Source organism: Cydia amplana, chromosome 9 (assembly GCF_948474715.1).
Source record: "Cydia amplana chromosome 9, ilCydAmpl1.1, whole genome shotgun sequence".
NCBI lineage: Eukaryota > Metazoa > Arthropoda > Insecta > Lepidoptera > Tortricidae > Cydia > Cydia amplana.
The window spans coordinates 14,865,690-14,888,219 of NC_086077.1; the positions used below are offsets into that span (position 1 = coordinate 14,865,690).

General features: G+C 41.1%; 1 protein-coding gene across 1 annotated transcript in view; it reads left to right on the forward strand.

Annotated features, from left to right (window-relative positions):
* The window catches only part of LOC134651212 (ankyrin repeat and fibronectin type-III domain-containing protein 1), a 79,706-nt gene that overhangs the window by 51,534 nt on the left and 5,642 nt on the right, over window positions 1-22,530 (forward strand). Inside the window, exons 5-10 of the mRNA XM_063506281.1 lie at window positions 5,850-5,970; window positions 9,715-9,819; window positions 10,304-10,449; window positions 12,900-13,094; window positions 18,921-19,113; window positions 21,358-21,490. Coding sequence (XP_063362351.1) covers window positions 5,850-5,970; window positions 9,715-9,819; window positions 10,304-10,449; window positions 12,900-13,094; window positions 18,921-19,113; window positions 21,358-21,490 — 893 coding nt within the window. The remainder of the gene's footprint in view (window positions 1-5,849; window positions 5,971-9,714; window positions 9,820-10,303; window positions 10,450-12,899; window positions 13,095-18,920; window positions 19,114-21,357; window positions 21,491-22,530) is intronic.

Consider the following 22,530-nt stretch of genomic DNA (forward strand, 5'->3'; position numbering starts at 1 on the left):
TCACTGCGCGCACTGCGATGAAAAGTCGACGATTTGTTCATTCTCGACATGGATTTCGTACCAGTCGCCAGGCGTGAAACAATATGCAATCGCTGTATGACTGAGTATTTATACCACAAAGGTGATCTCCTTCTATTTCTATAATTAAACGGTCAACATCTAGCGTCTCATCTTGTGACTCCATTGGAGAAGCAGGTTCCGATATGTTGACTCTTGGAGAGCGAAATGCCGACTGAGGTCCGGGGTGCGATTTTATTATCGCAGTGCGCGCGGGGCCATACAACTCCGTATGCTGCAATTCACTTTGTGACAATGGCGTCGCGAGCAGTCGCGGAAAAATGTGACAAATCACAATTTTAAAATCGCTGCGATTTTTTTGTCGCATATGCAAAACAAAACTAAGTCGGTACTAGTAACGTACATAGCTTAAAAATAAATGATTCCTTATTATATTGATATTATATATTATAAATGCGAATGTAACACTGTTTGTCGGTCTGAGTCCTGAGGAAGGAAATATATATAAATATTTATCACGAAAATAACCATTCTACGCGGTCGAAGTCACGGGCAGAAGCTAGTAACTAACTAAGAATTATCTATATAACATAAAAACAAAAAATAAAGATAGGTATAATTGATTTTCAATGCAATAATGCACCCTACAGTACTTTTTCATACAGTGGACGAAAACTGACTCATACGTGGACGAAAAGTAGCTCACAGGCGGACGGAAACTGAAATAACCCTACTTTTTCAAAATATATTTTTTATAAAATAAACCGTAAATATTATTTAAGGTCACGTAATATTAACCTAAAATAGACAATATGAGCAATACAAACAAATATAGCACATTTAAGTAAGACTACTTAAATATTTTTTTTTAGCATTTCAAAGTAGACATCTCCTATAATTGGACGGTATCTGACACAATTACCCTATCCAGATAGGAAAATGAGGACTAAGTACGTTTGTATGAAAAGACGATTTCGCGCGGGTCCTCCACCGCTAGAAGTTACCGCTTCTGGGCGCTTTCGAGGATAATTTACCAACATGTTTTTGTTTAGGCACAATACGAATGTACAACGTACAACACATCAATCAATCAATCAATCAAATAATTTATTTGCCAGAATACAGTTTTTGATTAGTTGGGAATACAGCAGTGTTGCCAGAGCGCTTCCAGCTTATGTACGGTCGTACGTCAAAAAAGGTACGATTTTGATAAAAAAAGTACGGTTTTTTTATTAGTAAAATTTTCTTACAGAAATAATATTTATATGTGGGTGCCGTATGGTGGGTGGATGAGTATAATTTTCCTGATTGTTACTGACTGACAAATTGGTTTGACCAACTATAAGTGTAGTGTACACGTCACAGTTAACCAATTTTGTTTGCATTGATATAGGTACCTACATGAAAAATAAAATTTGTCAAGCCATTTCCGTCAGTTGAAAAAAGCGGCAAATCTAAAAATAAATGGTGCGAAGGGTTATGGTCCAATAGAAAACTTAAATTTCGCGCCATTTTATACTGACTAAGTTGTTTGACCGGCTATAAATCGCTGGCTGAATTTTGACTACCTGAGTTTTGTAATCTGGATAATAATGCCAAATAAAACGAAATACACTCAGATGACTAAGTAACTTTCTACTGGATATGCAAATGTACATAAGTATATAAATTAAAAAGAAATGCATTTGAATAAGATTGGTAAGATAAATAAGTAGGATTTATGGACATGACATGACTTAGGTACCTGACAGCCCGAGAACAAATTCTTTATTTTGACGACTGGTCTGGCCTAGTGGGTAGTGACTCTGCCTGTTAAGCCGCGGTCCTGGGTTCGAATCCTGGTAAGGAAATTTATTTGTATGATTAACGCAGATATTTATTCCTGAGTCTTGGGTGTTTTCTATGTATTTGTATATTATATATATCGTTGCCTGAGTACCCACAACACAAGCCTTCTTGAGCTTACTGTGGGACTTAGTCAATCTGTGTAAGAATGTCCTATTTATTTATTTATCATTTTTTTAACTTCTTTTAGCGCTTTTATTATTCTTCGAGCAACTGCATTAGAAGCAATCACAAAGCAATATTAATAATATTACACATAAATTATTTAATGTAGTTTTATAGATAATTGCCAATAACCTATCAGGGTGCCATGTCATCTTTTTCCATTGTAACATCTATTCTATTGTACCATGGTTTGCAATAAACGATATTACTATTACTATTAGCAAAGCACAGGTAAGAAAGACACAACTGCCGACTGCAACTAAAGAAACGTGTATTTTCTATAGTACATGGTCCTTATTTATGGTGGCTATTGTTGTCAGATTAGATATTTTGCCCTGAACAAACCATCCTGAACCAATATAACGAAAAAAAAAGTTGATAAACAATCGTACATCAAAAGGTACGGTTTTAGTACGATGTACGCTGCGTACAAAAAAGGTACGCAAGGTCCAAAAATAGTACGTAAAACCGTACTAAAAGGTACGATCTGGCAACACTGGAATACAGTTTTTCTTTCTTCAGTGTATTCAGCCCACATACAGGCATGCAAATATTAAAATACATAAATAAATAAATAAATCTTCATAAAACACATCAACACACAACTGAGTATTATATAGGTACTGGACAGGACTGCTCCACGAAATAAGTCCCTTTTTATGAAATGTCTAAACGACCGTTTAGGTAAGGTAAAAATACGGTAAGTATATTACTTTGTTTTCAGTATTAGCCAAATAAATACCAAAAGCATATTATGAGAGTAAACGGTTGTTTGTATTAAGTAGCAATGTTCGGAGAGATTTATTATAGAGTGGCACAGGGGCACGGTTTACCCAGGGTTTATAATTTCCTCTTCGAAATATTCATTATATTTATATTCACGAAACATGCTCCGCACTTTTGATTTATTTCTTTTAGGAATACTTTTTCCACTTTGGACTTTTCAGGGTTTCGTTTTTATAAAATCCAAAACCTAATTCATGTTGAATCTATACAAAGGGACTAAGAGAAGTTATATTGATCACATATGTAACAGAATGTTACAACTTTTTAGATTACTTTACTCATATTAAATTTATTCAATAAATCTGACGCGAATTTCTTTTAGATTTTAGGTTTATTTCTGTCACACTTTATTTTTAGCTGAAATTCTGTTAAAAGATACATTAAGAACATTCAAGTTTCCAAGATCCGAAAACTTATAAATATTCCATTTTCCTCTGCATACCTAATAGACAACAGCCGTGTGCTGCCCTCGGGGCCCGAGGAACTTTTGACTTAACTTGCGAGTTGGGAACTAGTTACCCTATAGTTTTATGCACACACGACTTCAGACAATAAGTTTTTGTTGCTGAAGATCTGGGAAAAGAAAGATTTTTACTTTTAGAGAGCTAATGAAGGTAACCTTTCATTGTAGGTACGTCCTAAAGCGAACATTTATTCTTTTATATCTACTTTTCGATGCCTATCTGTACTCACATTTTGGTGGAACTTGTATAGTTAGGACTGTTAGGAGGCGTAGATAAGCACGAGCTTTACAATTTCTGCCAATTCGTAAGTTTTTTTTTACATTTTCTACGACGAAAACTAGTATAGGTACTAGTATAGCCAGCCTACTCGTATATGACTTCTGACTCTAGAAAGTGACAGAAAGTGCATGGCTAACATTGCTTAGCCATATATCTACCAGAATTTTTACGGAACTTTATCTTTTAAAGAAAAATCATTTACAAACAAGATATATACAGTGGTATTACTAAAAGAAACTAGCTTAAATCTAAAATAGGCCCTTGAGGCATTGTACCAAGGATGCTGGCGACATTTCCTCGCTGTTGAACTTATTAAGTACCTATGTCGATAGCAGTTCAAGCGTGTAGCTGTACCTAGTAATAGATATACACGATATCAAGGTATCGTGTAGGTATATATATATCTACGTGACAAAAGTTGCGTTCTTGAATCAAATTGGAACCCATATCGACTTAGAATCGGGAATCGGCTTATCGCAAACAGAACTTCAGTCCCTGTAAATGAGCAGTATGCGTTGGCTTTTCGACGCGGTCTCAAGGGTGGGGAAGTTGGAACTTTCATCTCGGGGGCCGGCGAGCTTAGTTATAGTGTAGTAGTGTACCGTATAGGCAATCGATACACTAAACCCAGTTGTGAAACTGGCTTGGTTGTTGTTTACTTTATTTTTGACTTGTGAAACACTAGCACGCATCTGCTAAATATTGATGTGGTTATTTTCTGTCCAACGTGAAAATTTTAGCTCATCCAGTGCAAAATAATAATTTTATGTTTAACTCATCTGCTTTAAGACTCGACTCAGTTTTTCACTCTTTTTTCTTAGAGAGTTCCTTTCAATTTGTTAGAGCACTGAGTGTTTTAAGAGACTTTAAGTCCTTTTCAGGGAACTATATTTTATTTACAAAAAAAACAGAACGCATTGTATTTACGCGTATATCCTAAACATGGGACATGGGGACACAAATCATATAATAACGCCTATTTTTTCTGTACTGTTACTTAAATAAAAGCTATAAACTTGATCGGAGTATTTATTCGGAGGCTCGAGTCCTTTTGAGTTGCGCTTAAAAAATACTCAATAAAGTACTCAACTCGGAACTTAAAGATTCGGAAGTTGTTTAAACGCTACGTCTCGTAAAATTGTTAAAATTAATCTTCAAATATATTTCTATAATATTTCAAATACGTCCAAGTTCTAAACCCCTTAAGTCTACCAATTAACTTTCCTTTTGTTTCCGCAAAACTAATAAGGGTGTTACCAAAATTGATTGAAATTAAACCCCTAACCAAACACCGTTGTTTTACTGAGATTGGCCGAGCTTAGGGATTAGATTACTGAATGGAAGAGGAAAGTCTTTGTCAATGGCGAAGCCTATAGTAATTTCCTGGGATATTATTAACCAGTTTGTTCTTGTTTTAAGACCAATTTCCGTGATTCAATACTATTTGATAAGGGGTCATCCATTAATTACGTCACACGTTTAGGGGGAGGGAGGGGGTCAAGAAAATGTGACATATTGTGACATGGGGGAGGGGGGAGTCACAAACATTGTAATGTCACTTTAATTTCATCAGTAACCGAAAATTAATTTATATTTTTTTATTCGCTGTACAGTTAAATAATGAGATTTTGGATGTAACTTTCGTTGTATTATAAAATTACTAATATTTATATATCAAAAATATTTTTTTATTAAAAAAATAATGCCGAGTTAATATTGTCGATTTTGTTGAAAACAAAATTGCCTAAAATGTGACGTCACACCAGGGGGGGAGGGGTTTGCAAAATGTGACCAAGTGTGACAAGGAGGGGGGAGGGGTAAATAAACCTAGAAATTGGTGTGACGTAATTAATGGACGATCCCTAAGGTCTGCAATAATTTCTCGTATAAAAAAGACAAAAGAAATAAAAATTCAAGCTATAGTTAGTACATATGGCGGTTAAAAAAGCTCCTAGCGTAACTGAATAAAACACATTTTGTTCATCACTTTAGACAAACTATCAAAGTGCAGCTGGAATATTCGTCTGCTAAAATCGCTATTTTTTTATATAAATATAAAGTAAAAATTCACTCACTGTGCCCATGACCTGGGCTCGGGATGTCTCAGTCGGGAAATTGGTGAATCGGTGCCCGACAGCTGCGACTTGCGAGTTTCAGTCTCATTCGATTATATAATTTTCCTTTTAAATGAAAAAATTGATATTCGGTTCTCAAAACAACTTACGATCCTATTTATCCCATTAAATATTTTTACTTAGCTATTTAGTAATTGAATTATGACTATTGTTTCAGTCAAGAGCGCAGAGGCGCTGGGCGCACACCTTCGGCGGCTGACCCGGGAGGCCGAAGCGCGGTTGCATGATGCTGCTGGTTGCTTCCCGGAGCGTGCATGTCGAGATGATGCTTGCACAAGGTACGGTTTTTTGAAAGATACGAGTCTCTACTCTACGCACGTACCCATTCAAATTGCTATAGGACTGCACACCGTGTGCAATAAGCGGCGTAGTATAATAGGTACCAGGCTGGACAATTTAGGCTTAACATACAATCATGTAAAGGCTATGGCGCTTCTAGCCATCTCCAAGTATGCCTAACTTAGGTGGCACATACGCTTAGTAACGCTGTACCCACCCAAAGGCGATAATACAAAAAAATACTTGACATTGTTTGCCAACTTAAAAATGCGGCTCGAACCATGCCTGTTTTAAGTTAAGTAGGACAATCCCTAAGTGGACAAGTGACAGAGAGCGAGTGACTACCATTAACTCTAAATTCAAAATACTAAAGAGGTTATAAAATTTAAAACCTTCGCGTTTTGAACACATATTAACTAGTGTCCGACCGAAGGTTCGGTTTCGGTTTCGGTTTCGGCCAGTTTCGGCCAAAAAATCATGTTTCGGCTGTAGTTTCGGTTTCGGCCAAAAAACGGCCGAACCTTTCGGCCGGGCCGAAACTTACGAAGTGGTACTTCGGACAAAGACCAAAAGTTGGGGAATAAGTAGGACAACAATATTAATACCTACATATACTGATTCATGTATATTAGGTACAGACATTAATTGGTTTATTATAAAACACAATTCCACTAATGAGGGCGCCACTGGACGGTTGACGCAGTCTTAAGAGGCTGTCAATACCTATAAGTGAATGAGATAGCACTGTCGCATGTTACTGGGCCCTGGGCAAGATAATAATAAGAAAACTAGCCTCACTTTTTACCTCAATTTACCATTGGTTTGTGTTCCACATGTCCTCTACTTCAGCTTAGCCTTTGGCCTCGCTGCGCCATGCTCGGCCTGCGGTCTCGCTTCTGAATACAATGGACATTGGTTGGAGTCTGTGCTCAACTACATACTTATCCTGAAGCCTTAAGCACGGCTTTGACTTCGCATGAAAGTTCGCCTCAATGGAGCACTTCAGACTTTTCGGCCCAGGTGAAGATCGGTACCCGGCCTTGAGATATTGTTAAGAAAAAATTTCGCGCTCGCTGCGCTCGCGTTTTTGGTTGACCCTGTGTCTACATGTTAGCTTGACTGGTGAATGAATAGAGTTAGACCAACAAAATTCTGCAATGATTTTGATAGCATACGCAGTGCAACTAGTGCAAATGTTATTTATACGTCATAATTTCATAGAAGTTTTGACGTTTAAAATAACACTTGCACTGCGTGTGTTATCAACTTATCAAAATCGTTGCAGAATTATCTTGGTCTAACTCTAGTAATTTTCATAAAAAACTGCTTAAGTAACATCAATTTCAAGGACATTGGGTGTTGACAGCCCCATAATATGTGTGTAAAAGCGGTTTTATGACATTTTTTCAACGATTTTAACAAGTCTACAAAAGTTTCGGTTTCGGTTTCGGCCGAAACTAGAGCCAAAGCCGAACATTCGGTTTCGGTTTCGGCAAAAAAACATGTTTCGGTCGGACACTAATATTAACTCACATTTATAGACGGGTCTAACGCGAAATTTATTCAATTACCTTTATTTACCGACGTTTCGACACAGGTTTCACTGGTCATGGTCGCGGCTAACTGATGTCCCAGCAAAATGTCAAAACAGAGATTTGTGCAACTACCCGACGAAAAGTGTATGAAAAAGTTTGGGGTAGACATCACATTTTCAAACCACCCACTACACATAATGTTAATTATTGTATATTGTTAATTGTTGTGTATTGTTTTCATGCACTTTTCGTCGGGTAGTTGCACAAATCTCTGTTTTGAGATTTTGCTGGGACATCAGTTAGCCGCGACCATGACCAGTGAAACCTGTGTCGAAACGTCGGTAAATAAAGGTAATTGAATAAATTTCGCGTTAGACCCGTCTATAAATGTGGACTAAAGAGGTTATTAAATCTATCCTTTTCTGGACACATTTTGCTGAAAAAATAAAGAGAAAAGGATAGATCTAATAACATGACGCACCAGCACGTTGCTCACACGTGGCACGTATACTGATCTCTCTGATCAACCTCCATTATCTTTATTTTATTTATAGGACCCAATCAACCTTTTTCATCTGCCAATTCTCTTTGAATCTTGAAGCGTCATAACACGTCATGTGTCGGTATCGATTGTTACGTTACATTTCGTATGTCATCTTTTCTTTGTACTTCGTCTCTTTGTTACATACCTCGTTTGTCTTTGCTTTTGTTTCGTGTAAAAGCTTTGTAAAATTACACCGACACAATGAAGATGTTCCATAGTTTAAAGTTCTACCAGAGTATATGTATATTACATGGAATTTTATACTATAGTTTGTTTTTTTAGCATTAGAAAAAGGATAAACAACCTTGAGGTGTCTTTTTATTGAAAAACACTTCTGAAAAATAAGTCACGACAAATATGTAACAATTATGAATCATATACGATTATTTACATATTTTTGCTTTTATAAAGGCCAGTTGCACCAACCACATTTGACAGACTGATCAACGTCAGCCGGCGCGCCCCGGCGCTTTACTATGAAACTATCAATAAATAAAAAATGCGAACTCTTTAACGATACGAACAGTTTGGTGCAACCGACCCTAAGTAATAGTTAGGTGCTGATTTATAAAAAGCGTTTTTGAACTAAAATACACGTCAAGATCGCGTTCTAATGCTAAAAAAACGAACTATAGCAAAACCGTGCCTAATTCTTGCGATCCCATACTGCAAAGGCATATCCCTCAAGGATTTACTACTACCGAACTTAGGTACCTACTCGCAGAGCCTCTTATGCGCACCGCACCAATATACCTTAAAGTACGAGCGAAGTGCAGTGCAAATAAATATAAAATTATATCGAGATTTATAAAGTTAGACTGAGTTGTTTAGGAGCTGAAGCTCCTAAATTTAAAATAACGAGTGTCACGTCACATATATTTAACAAGTATAACAACCATAGTAGTAATAAGCCACCGTTTACGAGTTATTTACGAAAACCCACCGAAAAACTATAAAAAGGGACCTTTAAACAATTGCTAATCAAATCGATCTAAGTAAATTGTACATAATGTTGTTAGTCGGACAAATTTACACTTGGACAGTTTGATTGCGTAGCAAAGCCGCTTTCCTAACACCATAATGTCGTATTCGCCATACGGATTCATATGGATATACGTCTTTTTATCGGTAGAAAGGTCAATCGTTGATTGGGTTCGGTTAGTCGTTAACAGTGTTTGATAAGTTTAGGCACGTTTAGGTTTTCAGTCGAAAAGGAATGCTTGTAGCTGTATACTTACATTTCATGTAGTTGTATTGAATTAGGTACCCGAACTTACTACGTACGTAGATGTACAGAGAATCTACAATACCTACTACATATATAGTAAATAAAGTGAATAAAACACATATTTTACCTATATCCTTAGAACATTTTTTACTTTTTCCAATACATACCTAAATTTCAACCGGGACGGTTTTAATCTGAAATGTTTCTTATTTAATTCTCGGATTATATCGAGCCTTCAGCCCATCATCTTTAAAAACGATTTAGACGATTGAACTGGGCCGCACCTTCTTAAACGGAAGCACGTGACTTGTTGAAAACTCAAAAGGTTGTGATTTTTGTTTCTCAAATTCTACCGATTATTAAACACTGGCAAAGACAGTTAATTTTAACGCAGGTCTCAACGTCGAAATAAATCCTTAAGCGATTTTGTTTACAGGTCATCGGCAGGCAAGCAGGCGGACACGACAGGCTGCGCGGGCGGCGCGGGCTCTGAGAAGGACAAGCAGGCGCAGCATTGGGAGCGGAGAGTGCGGACGCTCAAGTAAGCAAGACGAGTATTATTACTATTATTAGGAATAGTTCAGGCGTAGCCATCGTGCCAATCGCTTACGCTCCGTAGCGATCGAAACGAAACTGTCACTGTCGCACTAATATGGAAGAGGGATAGAGAGACACAAAGCGTTTCGATGGCGAAGCGCAAGCGATCGTCACCTTGGCTAGGCCGCCTGCTGTTATGAGCAACCATAACGGTTGGACTTTTCCTAGCGGTGGGGTTAGCGGGCACGACGGGGTGTGTGCACCGTAAAGTCCGTAGAAGGTTTGATGTTTTAAAAACTTTTTTTTTTTAAATAGTGGTTTTGATTATAAAAATATACCTACTGATACACCAGACCGCTGAGTTTCAATGAAACTCAGGATTAGAAAAAGCGCCGCCATTTAAAACTTACTAGTTGTTAGTCTGATTGTATTAAGTCTATATGGGAGTTGAAGTAATTCTTTTAATAATAATGACCTTTATATTCCAGACGTCTACTCCACGGATGGCAGGCCCTCCGGCTACCGGCAGCACCAGCCCCTCCTGACTTGGAAGTGTGCGGCGCCCACTCTGTCTCTGTACGGCTGAGAGACCCCAGACTGACGCGGGAACAGCCTCCCATCACCAAATACAAAGGCAAGTACATGTTCATTAGACCTAGTCCACGGATGGCAGGCCCTCCGGCTACCGGCAGCACCAGCCCCTCCTGACTTGGAAGTGTGCGGCGCCCACTCTGTCTCTGTACGGCTGAGAGACCCCAGACTGACGCGGGAACAGCCTCCCATCACCAAATACAAAGGCAAGTACATGTTCATTAGACCTAGTCCACGGATGGCAGGCCCTCCGGCTACCGGCAGCACCAGCCCCTCCTGACTTGGAAGTGTGCGGCGCCCACTCTGTCTCTGTACGGCTGAGAGACCCCAGACTGACGCGGGAACAGCCTCCCATCACCAAATACAAAGGCAAGTACATGTTCATTAGACCTAGTCCACGGATGGCAGGCCCTCCGGCTACCGGCAGCACCAGCCCCTCCTGACTTGGAAGTGTGCGGCGCCCACTCTGTCTCTGTACGGCTGAGAGACCCCAGACTGACGCGGGAACAGCCTCCCATCACCAAATACAAAGGCAAGTACATGTTCATTAGACCTAGTCCACGGATGGCAGGCCCTCCGGCTACCGGCAGCACCAGCCCCTCCTGACTTGGAAGTGTGCGGCGCCCACTCTGTCTCTGTACGGCTGAGAGACCCCAGACTGACGCGGGAACAGCCTCCCATCACCAAATACAAAGGCAAGTACATGTTCATTAGACCTAGTCCACGGATGGCAGGCCCTCCGGCTACCGGCAGCACCAGCCCCTCCTGACTTGGAAGTGTGCGGCGCCCACTCTGTCTCTGTACGGCTGAGAGACCCCAGACTGACGCGGGAACAGCCTCCCATCACCAAATACAAAGGCAAGTACATGTTCATTAGACCTAGTCCACGGATGGCAGGCCCTCCGGCTACCGGCAGCACCAGCCCCTCCTGACTTGGAAGTGTGCGGCGCCCACTCTGTCTCTGTACGGCTGAGAGACCCCAGACTGACGCGGGAACAGCCTCCCATCACCAAATACAAAGGCAAGTACATGTTCATTAGACCTAGTCCACGGATGGCAGGCCCTCCGGCTACCGGCAGCACCAGCCCCTCCTGACTTGGAAGTGTGCGGCGCCCACTCTGTCTCTGTACGGCTGAGAGACCCCAGACTGACGCGGGAACAGCCTCCCATCACCAAATACAAAGGCAAGTACATGTTCATTAGACCTAGTCCACGGATGGCAGGCCCTCCGGCTACCGGCAGCACCAGCCCCTCCTGACTTGGAAGTGTGCGGCGCCCACTCTGTCTCTGTACGGCTGAGAGACCCCAGACTGACGCGGGAACAGACTCCCATCACCAAATACAAAGGTAAATTGTACAATAATGTTATTCAAACGGATGGCAGGCTCTACCTTGAGCCGCTTGACGTAGAGATCTACCTATAATACGTCAATACTAATTTAATTATTTGCGTGAGTGACGGATAGTAAGTAGAAAATCTTTCATAAAGTGGCATAGATGGTAGTATTTCTATAGATGTGGCCTACCGCGTGCCCCCGTAAGGGATAGACACAGATGACGTCACAAACCCGGGGATACCCTATAGGTAAAAATTGCCCCAATATTATCAAATATTGGGGTAATTTTAATCACGTTCGCGAGTTGTTCGCCTACGTAAGACGCAGCGATAAATAAAATATTTAATTTTCTTTTTTTTTTTTTTAAACAAACAGCCTTTTACAAATAAGTCTTACAAAAATGACTAAAAATAGGCATAAAGTTTCATACGTTACTAAGTTGACTATTACAATGAAAAGTAAATAGGTTACTTAATTATAAATTACCCGTAGGTATAGTTGTGCAACACGCAAATAAAGTAAGAAAACAATGCAAAATATTTACTTGAAACAATTTTTCAATTACTAGTAAACAAAATATGCCGAACTTTGTTCTTGAAAATGGACAAACTATGAACAAAAATGTCTATAGTATCATCGTATATCGTGGCTCGCGCGAGAGTCTAATCCGCCTATAAGGCTTGCATAGATGGCGCCATCGTAGCTTGGCCCTTGGCCCTTTTGTTATGTATGAGATTTGGCTTAAATGCGGGCATCCTGGGCATAAAAACCCATCAAAAAAACAAAAATTTGACACAATTCTAGTAGGCGGATTAGACTCTCGCGCGAGCCACGAGACGAGCCGCGAGCCGCGCCACGAGACGCGAGTGTAAGCGGTGGGCTCGCGGCTCGTCTCGTGGCTCGCAAGCTCGTCGAGCTAATATAATTTAAACACTAACGGCACGGCATAAGGTTTATAACCGAATGACAAGCCGAACGCGAGTGTAAGCGGTGGACTCGCGTCTCGTGGCGCGGCTCGCGGCTCGTCTCGTGGCTCGCGCGAGAGTCTAATCCGCGTATAAGGATTGACAGGGCAGGCCATACTGGCGCCATCTGCTAAATACCGGCCAACCCCATATCTTGCATTAATAGATAACCGCTATTTTAAATGTTACAGTGGAATGGTCATCCCGCGCCGACTTCTCGAACGTGTGCGGCACCCGCGAGGTCCCCTGCGCCGTGCACGGACCCACTCGGGTCCTGGCGGCGGGTTTAACACGCGGTCGGCGTTATTTCTTCCGCGCCGCCGCCGGTAACCTGCGCGGCTGGGGCGCGCCCGCCTGCTCCACTCCGAGAAGCGTTGTGCCTAGCAGTAAGTTAGACAGAGACACAAATGTAAGAAGAGAGACGCATATTCTTCACCGCGCCACTTGGTTTTCTCCGAGAAGCGTGGTGCCTAGAAGTAAGTTAGATACAGACGAACAGATAAAAAGAAAGATAGACAATTTTCCAGCTCTACTCGCGAACTGTCAGCGTACCTACTGACGGTGACTTATGGAAACATTAAGAGTCGGGTGTACAGTTAGCAGCAATAGTTGCTAAGCGGGCGAGGTGTTCAAAATTATCTTGACGCGCTCTTATTCTCTTAACAATAAAGTCGCGTTAAGATCATTTTGAATACCTCGCTCGCTTAGCAACTACTGCTGCTGACTGTCAAACCATCTGTCCCCACTAAAACGGTCGCTAAATAACTATATTGTATGAGCAATTTCATAGTTCTCTGCTGACTGACTGTCATGATTGTCACATTGTCATTTTTATTTTAGCATAATAAAACCTAAGATTCAGGTTCTTTAATTCTATTCCATATCAATTTATTATGCTAAAATTTCTTTAATGCTCGTAAAAGAAAGAATCATTCAAATGGAGAAGTATCTTAGACCCGAAAAATTCGAAGCGGATCCGTTGGATAGCCAAAATGCTTCAAAATGGCTCCATTGGAAAAAGACTTTTGAAAATTTTCTTCAAGAATGTAAAGCTGAAACGGATACGGTAAAATATAAACTGCTTATTAATCTCATAGCGCCAAATATTTACGAATATATCGCTCAAACAACTGATTATAACAGTGCTATGTCTACACTGGAATGTTTATTCGTCAAACCGAAGAGCGAGATTTTCGCACGCCATAATCTGGCCTCCCGACGTCAGCAGAATGGGGAGACCGTCGACCAATACCTTCAAGCGCTTAAACTACTCTCAAAAGATTGCTGTTTTAAAGCAGTTACCGCCGACCAATACGAAAAAGATTACATTAGAGATTCATTTATCGCGGGTCTATCGTCTTCCGCAATTCGTCAACGTTTGCTTGAAAATATGACTCTTACGCTAGATGAAGCTCATAATCAAGCTCGTGCTTTAGAATCTGCCCAAATACAATCACAAAGTTTCGTTCCACAACAAACCGCTGCAGTCGGGCCATCCTCGTCAATTCCTGTACAATCCACGTCCACTGCGGCAGCCACATCTACAACTCGGAAACCTAATACATACGTGACAAATTCTCAGAATGAAAAATGCTACTTCTGTGCAAACCCACGCCATCCTCGTCGATTGTGCCCAGCTTTTCAAGCCACCTGCCTAAAATGTGGAAAACAAGGACATTTTGCGAAAGTGTGTAGAGGAAGCGCCTTGCAAAACGCAGCTATATTAACAAACGATGACGAACAAAGTGGGAACGAGTCTTCATGTTTGACACTAGCAGCAAGTGGGACAGAAAAATGCATTACAACTATCGAGGTAAATGGAATAAGTCTCCGAGCCTTGATCGACACGGGAAGTTCATCCAGTTTCATAGACGAAGAAGTAATTATACAATACGGCCTTACCACGAAGCCCTGGGGCCAAAGCGTAACAATGGCAACATTAGAACACCAATCAAACATTAGTCAAGTCTACGTGGCAACTATAACTCTAGAGAATCGGACTCATTCTGGTTTAGACCTTCGCGTTCTGAAAAATCTGTGCTGCAAAGTCATATTGGGCCGTGACGTACTGAAGCAATATTCTTCAGTAGAATTTGAATTCGGCGGACATTTGCCTCCCTTGAAACTGTTCGCCTTAGAAGAAGCTTGCATCGACCCCGTCGATTTATTTGCCAATATGTCACCTGAATGTCACCCAATTGCAGTAAAATCTCGCAGATTTGCGCCTCATGATCAAAAGTACATCGAAGATGAAATCAACAAACTTCTAGCTGATGGAATCATTGAAGAGAGTAACTCGCCATGGCGCGCTCAGGTTCTCCTGACAGGCGGCGCGCATCACAAAAAACGTATGTGCATTGACTACTCGCAAACTGTAAACAAATATACTTACCTTGATGCATATCCCCTGCCTAATATCGAAGAGGTTATAGCGAAGGTATCAAACTTCAAAGTATTCAGCAAGATTGACCTAAAATCGGCCTATCACCAGATTCCTATTATTCCTGAAAACAGACCCTTAACAGCATTTGAAGCAGCAGGCAATTTATATCAATTCCGTCGTATCCCGTTCGGGGTGACGAACGGTGTTGCATGTTTCCAAAGAGCTATAGATTCAATAATCCGGAAAACAAGTATTGATGGAATATATCCCTATTTGGATGACATAACTGTATGCGGGAAAGATAAGAAAGACCACGACGAAAAACTAAATATTTTTTTAAAAATCGCAGAGAAGTATCACCTGACTATCAACAAAGAAAAGAGTCAATTTGCTTTGACAGATATTAGTATTCTTGGATATAATATAAATAATGGAATTGTAAAACCTGATCCAGACCGACTACGTCCGCTCCTCGATTTAGCATTGCCTCAAGATTCAGCATCTCTAAAACGAGCTATAGGACTGTTTTCACACTACTCTAAATGGGTGCCCGACTTTTCAAACAAGTTACACCCGCTAACACTAGTAGAGAAATACCCTTTGGACTCCAGACAAGCTGCTGCATTTGAAGAAATTAAACGCATTATATCGAAGTCGACGCTGTCCGCCATCGATCCTGATGAAACTTTTACTGTTGAAACAGATGCATCAGACTATTCCATCGCTGCTTCGCTGACACAAAATGGCCGACCTGTAGCATTTTTTTCGAAATCTCTAAGCGACAGTGAGAAGAACTACCCTATTATTGAGAAGGAAGCCTACGCTATAATAGAAAGCCTCAAGAAATGGAGACATTATTTACTCGGACGATCATTTTATCTCATAACTGATCAAAAATCGGTAGCTTACATGCTACAAGGACATGCTAGTAAAATAAAGAATGATAAAATTCAGAGATGGAGAATAGAACTTTCAAATTATACATTTGACATCAAATATCGTCCAGGGAGTCAAAACACTGTAGCAGACGCTCTGTCAAGGCAAGTTTGCTGCGCAGCGTCTACCGATGACCGTTTAAAGGAATTACATCAGTCACTTTGCCATCCTGGTGTAGCTCGACTAACGCACTGGATCAGATCTAAAAACTTACCATTTAGCTGTGATGATGTAAAGAGAGTAGTATCGTCATGCCCTACATGTGCGGAAATCAAACCCAGATTCAGCAAATCAACAGGGACTTTAATAAAAGCTACCGCACCATTTGAAAGATTATCTATGGACTTCAAAGGGCCAATACCATCAGCTACGCGAAACAAATATATTTTTCTCAAAAATGGACGGCAAAGTCGACGTTGCCGGTTAAAAAATAGGTCGCGAAGTGCGTAGTTTATGGTCATTCAAAAAATTAAAAAGTTAAAAACATTGCAGTCTCGATTTCGGGACTGCAATGTCGCATACAAATTCCATTATTTAACGAGTTCAAAACTTTTTAAAACTTCAAATGGCCATATCAAATGAAGGCATAGGTCCCTTAAACAGCCAAACAGATGATCAGCACTTATTATTATAAAGCCTATAACAGACTATCGCACCGCACCGCGACCTTGGAGCGTCGCACCCATAAGTGAGAGCGAGAAACAGATATCTCTCTCTCGCTCTCACTTATGGGTGCGACGCTCCAAGGTCGCGGTGCGGTGCGATAGTCTGTTACAGGCTTAATGTTGGTACCGCGACTATTTAGGTGTCTCAAATAGGTTGGCGTATTTTCAGCAGAAAAATACACTTCTTTTTTTTTTAAAGGCGGCAAGCTAATTTTTTTAATGGTTGTATTTTTTTCTGTGAAAATTAATGGAAAATTAGAACGTTGCTTCTGTAAGTTCTGTAAAATATTTCTATTTCTTGCACCATTTTTGAGAAAAGCACTATATATGACTCGGCTGGAAGGCTACTTGCTGGCTTCGGATTCAATTAAACGGACTCCCAAGGTCGTCCGTTTAAAACGAATCCTCAGCCTGCAAGTAGCTACTTCCGAACCTCGACAATAATGTACTATTGACAATCATAGACGAATACTCCAGATTTCCGTTTGCCTATGCTTGCGCAGATATGAGCACGGAGACAGTCACAAAATGCCTGAGCGAACTGTTTTCTGTATTTGGATATCCGGCAACTATTCACACAGACCAAGGGACTTCTTTTATGTCTACTGAAATGAAAGACTTTTTACACTCTAAGGGCGTATCCACAAGCAGATCCTCACCTTATAATCCGCAAGGGAATGGACAGGTCGAACGCCTGAATGGTACTCTGTGGCAAACAATTCGCCTTGCTTTAAAAACCAAAAACTTACCTATTACCATGTGGGAGACTGTGATGACACAAGCGTTACATAGCATCCGGTCCTTACTTTGCACTTCAACTAATAAAACACCGCACGAGAGAATGTTTAACCACTATCGACGATCTTCGTGGGGGCAATCTATGCCACCTTGGCTACAGCCCGGAAAAGTCCTCCTTAAGAAATTCATTCGTGCAAGTAAGTACGACCCTCTGGTAGAAGAAGTTGATCTAATAGAAGCAAATCCTAGCTATAGTACAGTGAGATTATCAAACGGCAAAGAGATGCTAGTTTCGAATCGCCACCTCGCTCCCAGGGGTGCAGTGCCACTAACGGAATCTAACACAAACGATCTTTCTCCTACAAATAATAGTGCAGATAATGACACACATCATGATTTTGAATGCCATGGAAATGAAGGACTTGCAGATCCCATAGCTCGGTCCTCTGACCCAGTAACTGAAACAACCCCGAATGACGGAGCTCCAGACGTAACTGCAGAGCCAACTTCTCCCCCTCTTATTCCAAATGAACCACGGCGATCGGAGCCAGCTCCTTCCCATTTTATTCCGAATGAGCCACGTCGTTCGGCTCGAGCTCGACGACCCCCTTCCCATCTGATGGACTACGTTCAGGACTAAGGAGGGAAGAATGTCATGATTGTCACATTGTCATTTTTATTTTAGCATAATAAAACCTAAGATTCATGTTCTTTAATTCTATTCCATATCACTGACGTTAATCATAAAAAAGCGGCCAAGTGCGAGTCGGACTCGCCCATGAAGGGTTCCGTATTTAGGCGATTTATGACGTATTAAAAAAAAACTACTTACTAGATCTCGTTCAAACCAATTTTCGGTGGAAGTTTACACGGTAATGTACATCATATATTTTTTTTAGTTTTATCATTCTTCAAGTTACAGGGGGGGACACACATTTTACCACTTTGGAAGTGTCTCTCGCGCAAACTATTCAGTTTAGAAAAAAATGATATTAGAAACCTCAATATCATTTTTGAAGACCTACCCATGGATACCCCACACGTATAGGTTTGATGAAAAAAAAAATTTTGAGTTTCAGTTCTAAGTATAGGGAACCCCAAAAATTTATTGTTTTTTTTCTATTTTTGTGTGAAAATCTTAATGCGGTTCACAGAATACATCTACTTACCAAGTTTCAACAGTATAGTTCTTATAGTTTCGGAGAAAAGTGACTGTGACATACACGGACAGACGGACAGACAGACAGACAGACAGACATGACGAATCTATAAGGGTTCCGTTTTTTTGCCATTTGGCTACGGAACCCTAAAAAGAATTGAGTGAATTTTTCAATCCATGTTGGGTCCAAGCTGAGGTGAAACGTTTGTCGCTACCCATGTGTATTTGTGGTAATATCTTCAGCGTACGTCAGCTTCCAGCAAATTCGCTCTAATAATTTTTCGTAGGTTTAATTGTAAAACCTAACGTTTAGAACTTGCTCGTATCCCAGGCTGGCGCGACGTGTGTAGTCGCGCGCCGCGCGGCGAGCCGTGCGGCGCGGCGGCGCTGGAGGCGCTGGGTGCGGCGGCGGCCGGCGCGCGCCTGCGCCCGCCCGCCGCGCCGCCGCGCCCGCCGCGCAAGAAGACCGCCACCATCCGCCAGCTGTTCACCGCCGCCAGCAAGTTCCAGAAGAATCTCAGGAGGTACGTATTAGTACATTATTGTCGAGGTTCGGAAGTAGCTACTTGCAGGCTGAGGATTCGTTTTAAACGGACGACCTTGGGAGTCCGTTTAATTGAATCCGAAGCCAGCAAGTAGCCTTCCAGCCGAGTCATATATAGTGCTTTTCTCAAAAATGGTGCAAGAAATAGAAATATTTTACAGAACTTACAGAAGCAACGTTCTAATTTTCACAGAAAAAAGTACAACCATTAAAAAAATTTGCTTGCCGCCTTTAAAAAAAAAAGAAGTGTATTTTTCTGCTGAAAATACGCCAAACTATTTGAGACACCTAAATAGTCGCGGTACCAACATTAAGCCTGTAACAGACTATCGCACCGCATCGCGACCTTGGAGCGTCGCACCCATAAGTGAGAGTGAGAAAGAGATTCTGTTTCTCGCTCTCACTTATGGGTGCGACGCTCCAAGGTCGCGGTGCGGTGCGATAGTCTGTTATAGGCTTTATAATAATAAGTACTGATCATCTGTTTGGCTGTTTAAGGGACCTATGCCTTCATTTGATATGGCCATTTGAAGTTTTAAAAAGTTTGGAACTCGTTAAATAATGGAATTTGTATGCGACATTGCAGTCCCGAAATCGAGACTGCAATGTTTTTAACTTTTTAATTTTTTGAATGACCATAAACTACGCACTTCGCGACCTATTTTTTAACCGGCAACGTCGACTTTGCCGTCCATTTTTGAGAAAAAGACGTTTATTCAAAGAGTTTGAACATAGGTACATAATAAAAGTACACAATAATGCTTACAAACTAATTGAAAGGGAAGGTGGCTCAGCTAATGTCTGTGCCAAAAGACTACGGGGCACAGCGGCCTTAAAGACTTCCAGCAACGGACGCTGTTATTCTGCCACCGCCGTATTTATATCTAGCTAAGGACAGTAGAAACATTTACACTATTACACATAGGACAGGATAGCAAAACCGTACAATGCGCAGTGGATAAAAAAGTTTAATTAAAATTAAATATCTAAAGGTCACTCAACCAAAAGTGTACGTTAATTCCTTTTGGAGGTCCAGTAAATAAGCCTTGCAACGTAGTTTGAAAACCGCCAGGGACCAGCATAGCGAAAACTGCCTTTAAATGACTGAAGCCGGAGCAGTGGAAGGGAGATACGCCCTTGTTGCTCACGCAAACCTTTCAACTTTCGGTTAGGTTTCCATTCGAGTTTACGCGCGAGATAGGGTGGAATGCCAGATTGTTTAAGCGTAAATACCATTGCCGCGAGCTTTAGTATTCGTCTGTGCGACATATTAAGTTTACCCGCTTTATTAAGGTAAGGGCTAATATGTGAGCGGCGAGGGATATTTTGACAGAAACGCACGCATGAATTTTGCACTCGTTGAATCGCTCGTTCTGTTCTTTTTCTTATGGAAGGCCCATATACAACGTCTCCGTATCTTGTTTGGCGCGATGTTTCGACTGGCACTAATACGTAAAGGCAGGCCCTGCTTTGCTGTCGTTAACAGTGTCGTATAATAAGGAACAGGGATATGAACAGGACGATCTTTAGAGTGGGTACCATTGCATGCCCCTGCCTAAGGCTTAGCACGCACTGCGGTTTTTAAAAAGCGGTTCCGCTACCGCAAAAAATGTAACGTACGGCATTCTTTATAAGCGCACGCACGCAACTTGCTACATTTAGACCGCAACCGCAAGAAAAAAACCGCAGTGCGTGCTAAGCCTAATGGGACGGGGGACGATTTCTAGCCTAGCAGTTGGTATTAGCCCGAATAAGCTTTTCTTTATGCTTTTTCAAAGTCATTTCATCATTTGTGTTCGAATTAGGTGTTGTTTATGTGAGGACGCACTTAACCTTTTCGACGCCGTGTCAAACACAAAAGCTGTCACGCTGACCCCACGTCACCGAAGTGTCAAAACTGAAATTGAACTTTATATGCATATGCACGTAGGTTGATGTTGCTCTGTGGTCTATGACCGATTAATCGGTCTTTGGCGTTGAACCTACGGTGCGTGAATATCGGTCATTGGCGTCCAAAAGATTAATCCCTTCCTGCATGTACTAAAAAATATTTGTTGAAATTTGACTTTTAATAGCAGTCAATAGAGTTGAATATTATATCCGCCATATATGGCTTCGTATGCGGTAAATGCTTAAAATAACAAGGGTGGATTAACTATATTGTCCTTATCACCAATCTCCAAATCCAAGCAAATGTCTAAAGAAAGTGTTTATGTGGTTCCAGAGGCGTCTATTTGGCATGCATTCTGTACCACGAAGACAAGGTGTTGGTGACTAGCGAAGAGTTCCTACCCGTCATCGAAGTCGATGAGACCTACCCTACGTGTATCTATACAGACTTCCACTGGCTCATGAAGGTATGTCTCAATCATGTACCTATTAAGATTTTTATTATAAATGCACTGGTATCGAGATTTACTCCAACCACGCTAAATTTGCGGCAAGTTGTGACAACTCACAGACATCAAATAGGAGCGTCGTACTGCATAGACTCTGACTGACGAACTGACGAGAATCTGTTGAAATTTGACGAAGAGGAATTGCCATCATACCAGTCTCATACCTCGTTATTTCCTATCCCGAGTAATTTTTTCTCAAATTGTGTCATTTAAGAGCCCATCAACGTGCACACTAGCGCCGCTGCTAAATAATCGTGATTATTTCAACTTAACGAAAGATATTTAAAAAAAGGGGGCCGCTACGGACTGTATCTTGTATTAAAGTATGTACCTTTTGAATACATCAAACTAGTTTCTATGTTGCTGGATTCGTCAATCTATAAACTCAAAACAAAAACGGCCGTTTTAACTTTGGACGCATGGATTGACGAATCCAGCAACATAGAAACTAGTTTGATGTATTCAAAAGGTACTTTAATACAAGATACAGTCCGTAGCGGCCCCATTTTTTAAATATATTTCGTTAAATTTAAATAATCACGATTATTTGGCAGTGGCGCTAGTGTGCACGTTGATGGGCTCTTAAGATAACATTTCTTAACACCCTGACTTCATCAGCGTTGCTGGAGCAGTCAAGCCAGATGTCTCTGTCAAGTTCCTTCATAATTTGAGTTGTTGCCGCCGCGTTACGAGTATTGTCGCGATTGGAACGTTAAAACCGTCACTTTAGAGTCTGTACGGAAAGAGAAGAGTCATAGAATGTATTGGACCCCATACATTTCACGACTCTGCTCTTTCCGCCACATCCGCACATACTCTATCAAGGTTTATTAAGTAAATTAACAGAGACATCGCCCATTTCCCACTGCTGTAAACAACAGCAGCGAAGCATCAGCAAAAGTCGCAATCAGATTATAACCTTCGCGTTTACGTACATTAAGCTGCAGAATTAAGTGACCCCTCTGCATAAAAAAATTTTTACACGGGGCGTCCTCTGC